The sequence below is a fragment of the Daphnia pulex genome, chromosome 8 (genome assembly GCF_021134715.1).
Source record: "Daphnia pulex isolate KAP4 chromosome 8, ASM2113471v1".
In the NCBI taxonomy this organism is placed as follows: Eukaryota; Metazoa; Arthropoda; class Branchiopoda; order Diplostraca; family Daphniidae; genus Daphnia; species Daphnia pulex.
In genome coordinates, this window is record NC_060024.1 from 4,590,242 (window position 1) to 4,603,355 (window position 13,114).

Sequence of the window (13,114 nt, forward strand, 5' to 3'; positions counted from 1 at the left end):
CATTCACGTAGTTCACAAATAACGACGGAAGCAGCAGCAGACGACTTTTCCATCGCCCGAGAAAAAGAGCCACCTAGCGGGGAAAAGTTCAACTCTTCTAAGCGGTGGAAGTTATGTTCGTTTGTGTGTCCAAAAAAGATCAATCAAATAAAATATCTGTTATCAAAATTAAAGAACCTAAAAACACAAACAAGAGCACTTCAAATGGAAGATAAGAATTCAAAGAATTCAAGAGGGAACAGCGGTAGCGTCGAACTTATTTCTTTTTGCCATATTTTGCGCCTAATAATGAACCTTGTTTGTTTTGTTTTTTAAGTTTCATGCTAATTATCCTATTTTTGGTTAAAAACAATTAACTTAATTAAGACATATTTTGATTCACCATCTCAGCACATAAAGTAAATGATTTATGACAGCTTCTCACCAACGTTATACCATTACGAGTTCCCGATCAACAGACTTAGCCGTATAGTTTAGTAATAATCCATGTAATCTTTGTCATTATTAAACTGAAGTATGCAAATGTGAAAACGTGAAGGAAATCAACTGCATTAATAAATGTTTCGTATTGCGTCAATCTTGTTTTTTTTAAAGACTACATTTTCAAACGGAAAATGTTAAAAAAATTCCTCAGCACAATCTCCAATCGGCTAATTTTAATGCCCCGGTCAATAAGTTGTGCGGTTGACAATTTTCAGGGCACGAAATATTAATAGTTTGCAATTTGTACTGCGACGACGAGCCAACAAACCAACCGTTTTGTCTCGGGGGTTGGGAACGGCTGGCCGCCCCGGAATTTTCCACAGCGGTATTTGTCGTGTGCAACCTGACACGTATGAAGTATAGTAATTAATAAGTATTTCTTGCCTTCTTGGTCGTATCCTTTTTGTGCAAGTGATATCTGTAAAACATCTTTTCTTCCGTAGACAAGATTGCAGCGCGTTCTTGGCTAATTTTGATTCCCCAGAGACCTAATGATGTGAAGCCAAGAAAGTATGAAGCTGTTTGTTAACACATGTCTATACTAAAATTAACAGCTAAAGAGCTATAGTTTTAATTCAACAAATCATAGTTCAAATGTCTGATAATTGTATGAAACTCAAATCAAAATGTGTAACACCCACCTCAAAGGAAAAACAAGTTATGATACGGATGGTCTCTCATAATGTGAAAGGTTTTGTTAATACTGGCCAGCCACTCAGCTACACGTCGGACATGCCGGACAGCGACAACAACATGATCGAGATGATGCGCATCGACGGAACGCAGGTCCCGCGACGACTCACAGAAGGCCTCGAGCGCGGATAAGAGTACGAATTCCGGTTGGCAGGACGCAACACACGCAACATCACATCGGCTTCGGCCAGGAAGCCGTCCGGGTTGTAACGACGCCGGAAAGGGCCCCGTCGGGTCCATCACGTACCGTTTTCAGACGCCCGACGTGGTCGCCATCCGCTAGTGGGACGTTCCGGCCCTGGCCATGGAGTACCACGACGGACGAGTCGTGGGCTACCTGATTCAGTTCCAGAAGAAGGCGCATGGATCGACAATAGCATGAAGCGACGTAGCGCAACGTGCTGTCGGTGCTCGACGGGCAAGGCCGTCTTCATCTGGCTGGGGGAAAACATGCATGAAGCGTCTTTTTCCGAACGGAGCGGAACGTCATCCGGGCACCCATGTCGGTCCGCGCATTGGTGACTCCAGCGTAATCAACTCGAACGATCTATATACCTGTCGCCGGCCCGCAACACCGTCATGCACCACCCAGACGGCGGCCCCACTGCCCGTGGTCAAGCCGGACTTTTACAGCAGCGTCGTCAACGGCAAGGAGATCACGGTCCGCCGTTTGCCGCAGGTCTCGGAGGAGAACGGATCAGCCACTATAGGGGAGAGGGGGGCTAGTTGGCAGGGTCACTTTTTGTGAATTTATTTGAATTTTTTTACCACACGTTTTGCAAATTGAATGAATGAATCAGATTCAGATTTCAATTCTCTATGAATTGATCGTATTTGTTTACAATGTTCATTTACACGAAATTGTTAAATTGAGAAAAACTGCAAAAAAAAAGTCTGCCAACTTGCCCCACCTACGGGTAAGTTGGCAGCTGAAGATTCCCCATTGCTCCAAAATTTTAGGTAGAATTTTGAAAACTTGCAACTCAGCATCTCGTGAGAAATCTGTATGCCAACATGCCCCTCCAAATTTCTGCCAACTAACCCCACAGGGTGCTTTTCGAACAAATAAATTTATAACTAAATAACTTTATAATGTAGAAATGTCGGGTTTCTTTTAAAAATAAGACAAACATTGATTCTTTTTTGCTTGGGTTTTCTGACACTCTTAGAGTTTTATACTATAAGAAAAATGAAAAGTGCTGAGAGGCCCAAAAAAACCTTTTTGCCGTTTTTTTTTTCTTTTTGCTATAACTCCTGTTGGGGAAGTCATATACTTTTGAAATTTTGTATGAGCAATATGGGTGTTGTCTTTCATATTTAATGTAAAATTCTTGATTTGTTTTGTACTGTAAGGGGTCTAACTAGCAAAATGCCAACTTATCCTATCTGCCGACTAGCCCCCCTCTCCCCTATCTCAAATTTCTTCAATGCAAGGATGACATTTTTCTTGTGTGTCATAAAAGGAAAGGGCAAGATGTCTTGCAAAATACGAGAAAGAATAGAGAAAGACAACCGCCAAGTTCAAAGTCGCATAGATGTGATGTGACTATGAATTTTTAGACTTGGGGCGCGCACCAAAATCACCTCAGGCATTTGCTACGCAAAAATAAATTCTGTATTTTAACTTTTGGGAGTTGGTGCCCCCTCGCTAATTTCCATAATGGGAAAACTTTGTCACTTCTCGAATGATATAGCCAAAAATGGAATGGCTCCTATCGCTTCTTGGATTTTTGTGATGTTATGCGTCTTTCAATATTTTATGCTGGTAAGACGAATGGTTAATGATCTTTTTTTGTCAACATTTTGATGTTCCATCCAGGTAACATCCTTGGGGCATTTCGGCATTCTTATTACCTTGCGCGATAGAGTTACGCGTGCACAGCATGCATTATCTTCTATCTCAAATTTCTTCAATGCATGGATGACATTTTTCTTGTGTGTCTTAAAAGGAAAGGGGAAGATGTCTTGCAAAATATACGTAGAGTAGAGAGAGAAAGACAAACGCCAAGTTCAAAGTCTCATAGATGTGATAGACGGCTCTAATTACATATATCCTTGGATTAGAATATGATGTTTCTGTTTCGACACTAATTTCAGTTCCGGCTTGTGGTCACAAACAACAGGTGCCGAGTCAAAACGAGCAGTTATACAACTAATATATTGTCTGCAATCAGAAATTCTGAAGATAAAATTTTTCAACTTAAAGACTATTCCTTCTACTGTTCCTTTAGCAGACTTTAGGGGAAAACGGGGCAATTGAGGTAGTGGGTAACTTGGCACCCACCGTTTTCTTCCTCTTGCGACCGAGGGATTGCATTTAAAAAATTACCAGTTAAAGTCTTCAATAATGCGCATCTTTAAAAAAAAATTACTGAAATAGTCCAAGTAGTATGGGAACAAGAAATAAAATTGTTTTTCTACCCTTAATTCGTGTCGTCCATTTTGTTTTCTTCTTTTCTTTTGTGGAATTCCCTAGTTAACTTAAAATTTATAAAAAATAAGTTTCTGAAAGGAAATTCTTTCTTCTTTCAGAAACCAATTTTTATTTATTTTTATTAACAAAATTATTTACAAAATTATTGCTTGAAAACGTAATAATAACAAAAAAACATTTTCTCAGGGCAACCTGTGTGGTTGGGTGCCTGTGTTAGAGATGGGAGGGAAAATGGTTCGGAAAAGTTAGTTGATCACGCCATCGCCAGGTGTTCTTTTAGCCCGTAAGAATAACATGGGCCGTCCTAGCCCACGTACACAAGCATATTGCCCCCCGACTCGACCCGCCCTCCTTCATTTTCAAAGCGCTTTCGGTTTCAAACAAAGCAAATTGTCAGAAACTAAAAAATACGCTTTTTATAGCAAATTTTTTCCTTTTTTTTAAGCCTAGCGGGGATAAAAAATATTGAGAAAGAAAGAAGTGGGGGCTCAAAAACAAAAAAAAGCGCCAACTAGTACAACTGTTTCCTATAGCCCATCGTCATTTGGCCCATTCTCAGCAAACCTATACAGCCTGCATCAGTACATACAAAACCAGTAGCACTGCGTACACTGGTGTGGATAACAGTCGAAGTTAACTGCGGTCATTTGTCGCGCGATAGCCAAGTCATTCAGAGCTCCCCGTCATTCAACCTTTTCCGTCCAATTTTATAATACAACTATATAGTATACCTATATAATCTATACCGGCTCTTTTTCTAGCTTCTTTTTCCTCTTCAGATTGACTCTGTGATAAAGATGACCAAAGCAGGGCTAATACTGTCTTGCTTATCTCATTAAACGAGTAGATATCGCTACTCGCTCGTCAACCTTATCGTGGTCGTTGAAGCATCGCTTTCCCTTTTTCTACTCTACACCAGCACGATGAGTTACTTCTACACAATTGCTGTAAACCAATTGAAGATAACTAGCAATCCGTCACCGGAAGACCTTCAGTTCAACTTGCTAGGAATCGAATCTGCCGCAGCATTGAAATATTTGGTGGTAGGGACAAGTGACTGCACCCAACATCAACAAGGTAATATAGGCTTACATAGGCCCATGTGCAGCAAGCCTTTCGTATAATAAAAAAGCCTTACATAAATATTTAATATATTACTAGCTATCTAATATAATAGGCCTACGATTGAAGTTGATGCTGCTGATTTTTACAGATGGCCATTTTTACGATCGATATCGATGCTCTTCAACAAGATCACCCGTGCCTCATCGATGCTATCCGTCGTGGCTACCTCCAAAATCCAGCGCCACCTGGCACTCCGCTCAATCTCGATCACCCAGATGTCGTGGACCCGTCAGCAATTCAGTCAAAAGTCATCCTGCCGCTGCAAAACAAGGTTATTATTTTCAAATAAGTCCTATATCATTAGCAGCCAAATATGTTACATTTAAATTTGTCAAACATTTATTTGACGACGCGAAAGCAGACGGGAGGTTTCTTCATAGAGTGCGGAGCGGCTGACGGAGAAAGCAGTTCAAACACCCTCTACATGGAACGATACCTCGATTGGCAAGGCGTTTTGATTGAAGCTGATCGGAAATTTTACGATCGACTCTTGACTCGGAAGAGGAAATCATACGCCCTCCACGTTTGCCTGAGTCTCAAACCCCACCCAACAACCGTAATATATAATAACTGTAGAGTTATATACAATATTACAGCTGCTGAGGCTATAAAATATCTTTATATAATATAGCCTATTATATAATAATATATTCATAAAATTAGAACAAGATTGTTACCCTAATCTATGACTCAAAGTTTTTCCACTTGGTTGGTCCTACTAAAATGAATTTCAAAGATGACGAGAGGATTAGTTAGCATGATATGTAGTTGTTGTTGTTCCAGCACAACGCACATACTGATGATTGACAGTATTCTGGTCTTTTCATTTTTGATTGTTAGAGTCAGCAGATGAAAAATACGAATTTAATATTTGTACCATAGATCTGTCGTTAAATCACATATTTCCTCTTCTTAAAAATGTGAAAATTTGTTTGTTAGTTAAGTTGTGCAATTGTTTTTTTGCAAAATTGTTATCAATTTCAGAAGTGGAATAGCAAACGAATCAAAGTGCCTGTTATATATTTATATTCTGCGGTACTGAGAATATATAAGTTAATATGCATGAGATATAATACAAATTAAATGCTTATAGGATAGGTTTGTTGAAGCAGTTTATCGCGAAAGGTTAGAGGCTGTTGAGATGTTGATGTAGGATAAGATACTTTAAAATCAATTAATACTTCATCTATTTAAGATTTTTTTAAAGAAACAAACAACAAACTTCAAGAAAAATGTTTAAAAATGAATGTGATTAAAGTAAAGGCCATAAAATGGTAAGAAAATGATGAATTTAAAAAAGACATAGCCATTACTGGTGCAACTTGAGCAAAACAATGGCAAACTAAAAAATATTTCAAAGGGTGGAATAAAGCAGCAGAAACGTGGAAAGCAAATCGGCTAGTTACGACCCTCTTGTCGTAAACCTTTGCTGTCTAATATATGTAATAAAAATCTGTTTGGTGTCAAGTCTGATGATTAATTCGTCTTTGGTTATCTTACCCATCTCATTTAAAGTTCCCTTACTGTATTCATTAAATATTTTTGACTGCCGAATAGTCTTTATACTCTTTTCGTGAAACTTTTCTTGGAGAAGGAATTGAAATGGGGAAAGCATGCGATTTAACTTAGTTAGGGAAAAGTGAAATTCTCAGTTTGTGAGAGGGCTATTCTAGTTTACTTTAGAACTCCAAAACTGTATGCCGGAGTGTGTGTGCTTTAAAAAACCGTTATAGATAATTTTGATACAAGGAAAACTTGTCATCGGCCGTAATGGTAACTGTGTTAATGTTTAGCGCAAAATATCAGTTAGCATTGCCGCGTTATTCACATTTATTGCCGAAAAGAAGTCGAAGAAAGGTCAATATAGGAGATCAATCTAGCGGTAAAAAATCTCATTTATTTAGGGGTAGAAGAATATTCATGGGACCTTGAACCTTCCATAAATGTCTGCTTGGCCACAACTTCAATTTGAATTCAATCGCATTTAACTTTCCCTAATACATAGAAGAGGTGAAGGCTATGCGTCACATAGGCCTACAGCTATTAGCCAAGCTGACGGAGTAGATAGTCATAGCCTTCTGTGTTTCCAGTCATTTATCGCTCTGAGGGAAAAAATTGAAACTCGTAGGGGAAATCTAAGGGTACAAAAAAAAAATTCCGCGCGAAACTCCTTAAGAACTATCTTGCGCGGGTTAAAACACCAAAATTTTAAGGGGTAGATTCAATACTTGACGGGGGTCTCTATAAGGATCTGCAACTAGGCAATTAAACTGTTATTGTCGGTCGTAACAACAACACTAACGCCACTTACAATGGCTTTATTGAAATTTAAAGAAGAATATTATCATTTATGTTGTTGATTACGAATAACATTCAAATAAGATTACCAGAGTTTTTACAACTCTGCAATCAGCAACGAAATTTAGATTGGAATTCTTATTTCTTTTCCCAATAAAAATAAATAGCGTCAGTAACTCCAGTGACACGCAAGACATCCGTTCTGAAATTTAAAGGAAAATATGTTAAATAATAATTGACCAAAAATGATAGCAAAATACTAAACACCGAAGTCTCTCAAATCTGAGTAAAAATTCAGTGGTTTTGACATCCTTTGCTTATATTGAATGTTTATACACGATATAATAGGAAAGGTACACTCTCGGCTATCCCCAAGACCGGCGGGTGTTTAGTAAAGGGTCCCAAAATTCCCCGCCAGGTTCTCTAGGTTAGGAGGCCCCTCGCCTCTCGGGGGTATAGCAAAAATAGGGGTTTTTCGTTCGTAAACTATAAAATTACGAATCAATGGATTCAGAAATTGGTTTCATTTAAGCTTTATTGAATTCCCTATCCATTAAAACCTAATTCATCTAGATTAGACAATTTAATATATGTTAAATTCCTGATTGAAATTCGCATTTTTTGGAAAATTGCGCCAAAAAAATTTTAAAATATTAAAAATGAATTTAAAAATTCATTAAAATAGAATAAACAAAAATCAACAATAAAAAATACATTTGATTTGATTTTTTTGGCGCAATTTTCCAAAAAATGCGAATTTCAATCACGAATTACCAATTTCGGCCGCTTTTAACACGGCATCTTATGGCGCTACGCGTCTTTAGTTTTTATTTTTTTTATTAGCAACCTTGTTGCTGTAATCATAAGATTTTTTTTTTTTTTTTTTTGGGGGGAGGGGGGTTTTGAATCAAAACTGGGAACAAGAAGAAAAATACGCCACCCCTTTATGTCCATTTCCCTACCCCCTGGAACTTGCGCCAACTGTACCAATTTCGCCGAGCGAAAGTTGGGGCAGTTGCCGTGCTTTTCTTATGGCGCTGCTCAAAATAGGGCCCTGTTTTTTTTAAATCTCAAAAAATAGCCGCTAGACTTAAGCTTGACGTTTAAGGGATATTTAATTTTACGTTCAATTTACGCTTACGCCAGGCAATTTTTGCTTATTGACGCGCTAAATAAAAAATACATAAGTGTGATTATCCCGTTTATCCGTTGCTGGCGCTGACGTCTATGAGAATGTTAATTCTCCCTCCGCTAGATGTCAGCACAACTTGACAAAATAGCATGAAAAATAGCGCCGGAAAATAGCTAGGTGCTGAAGACACGAGAAGAGACTGCGCCCGCTGAAACCAACGGAAGTGTCCAGCCTTTTTTCAGTAGAGCCACAGACATTCTTCAGGCTAAACGTAGTAGAACTAAAGCTGATCTTTTCCAAATACTAATGATCATTAAAAGAAATGCATGCATTGATTGAAAAATTTATTGATTCAATTGCAAAAATAAATAGCAAGCATTATCTTATCTTATCTTTATCTTATCTTTAAAAAAAACAGATAAAGATAATGTGCAAACTTATCTTTATCTTATCTGAAATTTATCTTATCTTTATCTTTTTTTTTGGGGGGGGGGGAATATCTTATCTGAGCGGTAGCAAAACAGGTGCTATCTTATAAGATAACGAAAAATCGAAAGACACGTTACACTTATTACAATATACTTCTGTGTGTTGAAAAAAGCAAACAGGCAATGTTGCGAAAAGCGCATAGGCAATGTTGCGAAGGTGGAAATTTTAAAAGAATTCGAATTGCAATCACGAATTTAACATATAAAATATTGACTAATCTACATGAATTTAGGATAGGGAATCAAATTAAGCTTAAATTAAATCAATTTTTGGACACATTGATTAGTAATTTTATCGATTACGAACGAAAAACCCCTATTCTTATTATACCTCTGATAGGTGATCGGCCTGATAACCTAGCGAACCTGGCGAGGAATCTTGGGACCCTTTGCTATCCTTACTACTTTTACCTTTTACCGCCGGTCTTTCTTTTTTAAATAAACATTTTAGAATTTTTTCCTTAACATTAATAACATGAACTTTGTAAAACAAACAATTCTACACCCAATATAAAATTTTTAAAGTTAAAAAGATATACATTAAATTGAATTGGGCTTTTTGAAAAAAAATCTAATTAAATGGTAATTCTTCATTCAAATTTTTTAGAATGACACTATGAAATAAAGAAACAAAGCAAAAGCACACCAAGCGGGTCTTTTAATTTTTGTCTTTTTTATTTTAGGCTGTCCCAAGGTGGGAATATAACCATCCAATATGGCAACCTCGAACCACTCTATAGGAGGAGGTGGTAGAGGCAGGCCGTAAGGCATTGTGACAGCTTTCTCCCACCTGGGAGAGGGGAGTGGGCCGAAGAGGGGGAGTGCGGACGTGCCAGAGTAGAGGTTACATATTGCGATTGCTGTTAGCACTTTAATAGGCCTATTTTCCTTCAAAACCCCCAGATGTCATTATGTGTTGTAACTTTTTTGTTTATGCCAGCCGCTAGAGGGCGGGGGCAGGGAGACCGATACAGCAAAGTGAGGTCTCCCACTTCTTTTTGATGCGCCGAGCCGAGCGGGCTCGAACCTATCAAACGAACACGACAAAATTAATTTTCCTGTCACACCGTTGCACGCACAACCGTCACAGAGCTTTCAACATCTATTTCCATGTCAATGAATCGAACCCAAAACAAAATGTAAACTGTCTCTGGGATAACATAATGAGAATTAGTATGAATAATGAGTCAATCAATAATCAATCATCAATCAGTTTTCCTTCGCTGGACACAATCTTGAGCTCGTCATTGAGCAATTTACACCCAAACGTGTTTCCGAATCGTCTTCGGCATCATTTTTTTTCCATACTTCTCTTTCAGCATTCTCCTGAAATGTGCTGAGACAAGGTCTGTGACATTGACAATATGTTGCCCGCCTTTGGTTGTAGCAAATTTATTTTCAAACGATGTATAACTCCACGAGTACAAGCCGCAATTTTAACAACTCGCCAGGAGAAAAAAACTAAAATATCTTCATCCACAGCATCCATCTACCAAAAACATAAATGTAATTTGTTTAAATAAATATAACATTTCTCGAAGATGTTTTCTTAAAACTTTCCCAAATCGAAGGAGAAGTACGTGATTTCTGTGTAACTTGGTCCAAAATAAGTACGAATCTCGGGAATATCAGCTTTAGTCATGTTGTATCTCCATTTAGCTGTTTGAATTGTTTCCCCGGTTATTAATAGAGCCAAGTTTTTATTTTTATTTTATTTTTCCAATTATATCTGGATCTCAAGGTTGAGAGTATACATAAATTTATTGCTTCTTTGCAATTTGTACCTATATTAACAGCCATGTGGTAGGCACCAGGGAATTTTAAGACATATATTTCCCGACTTCTTGTTTGATACAATCAAACGGAATTGGTGGGTCAGCCGCCCTCAGCACTTGTGGCATCACCAAGAAGCTCTTGTGACTAGAAAGGAAAAGGAGTAAAAAATGGCAACTGAAATCTCTACTAAGCAGGAGTAGTAATGTACAAAATCAAGTTACTTACCATTCGAAGTGGTCACATTTTCTACCTTTCACCTTTTAATTATACTCTTCCGGGTACAGCTTTTTTTAAGTAGTTTCAATAAACATTTTCTGTACCGAGCAGGAATACTAAAAAAAAAAAAATGAAAAAAAAATTGATTGATTATGTTTTTAAATAAAAGAAATTGTTTGCAAATTTAAAAAATATTTACATGATCCAGTACTTCGGTTTACCGTCATGCAAAAAATTTACACTAGACAAATTAAGGTTTTCAACATGAATGCCCGTGTAAAATTGTGCCAGCCCAATCAATAGTTGGGGGGAGTTTACACCAGACATCTTTGTGTTGCAGGATCTTTCAAATAAGGAAGAAAAGTATTTTTTAAATTTGAAAGATACCTGGAAAAGTTAATACCAAAAGAAACTTAGTCATGATATATCAATAAAAAATATTAAACCAATTAATTTTTAGACATGAAAACTCACCAAAAATTGTCTCCTTTTAGAAATAGGATCGCATCCTTATCGACTAAATATTCCGGGAAAGGCTTTTTGGGAGCCAAGCCTTTTCCTATTGCTTCTTCGTAGAAAAGTAAAAATAAACCTTTCCAATTAGTGTTTGTAGGCCCCAAACTGCCGAATCCTGTTTTGAACAGCGATATGGCAAATATCCTTTTGCCATAAACTGGCCCAGCGCCACACCTCTGCTTCTTTCAATCATTGTACTTCTGAAAAACACCTTCGGCCTTCTTTTCATACTCTTTCTTTAGTGGATGGAAAGAAGACTTCAAAATATGGATTAGGAGATCAAAAGTGTTTTCTTGTTTTTAGGGGGTTAGGGATGATCAAAATACCCCCACTTTCATGTAAATGTTTTTTATAAGCCTTGCTGATAAATTTGGGAAAGTTTCCCATTTCGGCAGCTGTAGGCCAGAGGTCACGGCGTCGTGATCACAGACAGCTATTAAAATCAAATATGGAAAACACAAAATTTTTTTCCAAATGAACTAAAAAAATAACTTAGAAATCGAGGAAAACAGAGGAACAGGCACATATATATAAGGATTATATAAATAATATAAATATAAGTATATATATAAGGATGTCATAAAATATGTCACCAATATAGACATGCAAATTAAAAAGACAAATAAATAAATGGTACTCACGGACACTTGCAAGATGATCCCGTAAGGTTTTCCCCTTTCTGGAATCCAACCAATCCTTTCGCTCTGAACAGACCTTAAAGGAGTGCTGTATTTTTTTACAAAAAAAAATGCGTCCACTTTTGCGGTAATGGGAGCCTTTTCGTTCTCTTCGCGTGATTCCTTTGTGCAGTTTTCCGCCGTCTACGCACATTATGTTTCGCACCTAAAATAACAAGTTGAAAAACAAAAACAAAAATGGAATAAATAAGGGAGACACACAATAAGATGGTCACACTCTCCGGATACAGCATTCTTAGCAGTTCTAATACGGCTTTTCCGTGCCGAGCAGGAACACTTGAAAATAAAAAACATGGAAAAGAACAACACAAATAAATATTTTACTTTGGTATAATTACTTAATTAGTAACAATTTTTTTTAAGGCTTAAAAAAATTACATAATCCAATACTTGGCATAACCTTCATGGAAAAAATTGACGCTTGCTAAGTTAAAATTTTCCACATGAATTCCTGTGTAGCTCTAAGCCGGCCCTATGAACAATTGTGGGGAATTTACTCCAGACATCTCTGAGGTAGGGTCTTTAAGATACGATAGAAAAGTTGCTTTTAAATTGGGAAGATACCTGGTAAAGGGATTTCCGCGGGAAAATTAGTCATGAAACACTAAATTATATACAAACAATAAATAATGACAATTCATTAAAATAATAAATAAATTTAACTTTTGGACATGAATGAATTTTAAGTCTCACCAAAATATATTAATGTTATTTGAAACTCAACAAAAATTCTCGCCATTGGGAAACAGAATCGCGTTCTTATCCACTACATATTCGGGATATGGTTTATTTGGAGCCGTGTCTTTTTTTCTGCTACATCGTTGAACAATAGAAATAATCCTCTCCAATTTGTGTCCTTGGGCCCCAGACTGCCGAATCCTGTTTTGTACAGCAAGGGCTTGACTACTTTCGCCATAAATTGTCCCATCACCACACTATTGATGGGGGTGTCATGGTACTTCTGTACAAAATTCAGCTTTCTTCTGATATTCTTGCTGTAGTGGTTTTACTGTAGCCTTCAGAATATGGCCTAAGAGATTAAAATTTTTCTACTGCTTGTGGGAAGGGGGGATGATCAATATCCCCCCACTGTATTGCGAATGTGTTTTTGAGCCTTCCTCACATATTCAGTAAAATTCTTCACTTCAGCAGCTTTAGGCCTGTATGTTACGGCGTCATGATCGCAGACAGCTACTAAAATCTTAAATGAAAACAAAAAAAACAATTTAAATTGTGAAATGACCTTTGGTCATTT

At 37.4% G+C, this 13,114-nt stretch overlaps 1 protein-coding gene across 1 annotated transcript; it reads left to right on the forward strand.

The window, feature by feature from the left end:
- Positions 1 to 4,823: 4,823 nt before the first annotated feature.
- LOC124200545 lies at positions 4,824 to 5,888 on the forward strand. The gene is made up of 3 exons (XM_046596815.1): positions 4,824 to 5,006; positions 5,097 to 5,291; positions 5,829 to 5,888. Exons 1-3 carry the CDS (start codon positions 4,824 to 4,826, stop codon positions 5,886 to 5,888), a joined length of 438 nt encoding a protein of 145 aa, XP_046452771.1.
- Positions 5,889 to 13,114: the final 7,226 nt, after the last annotated feature.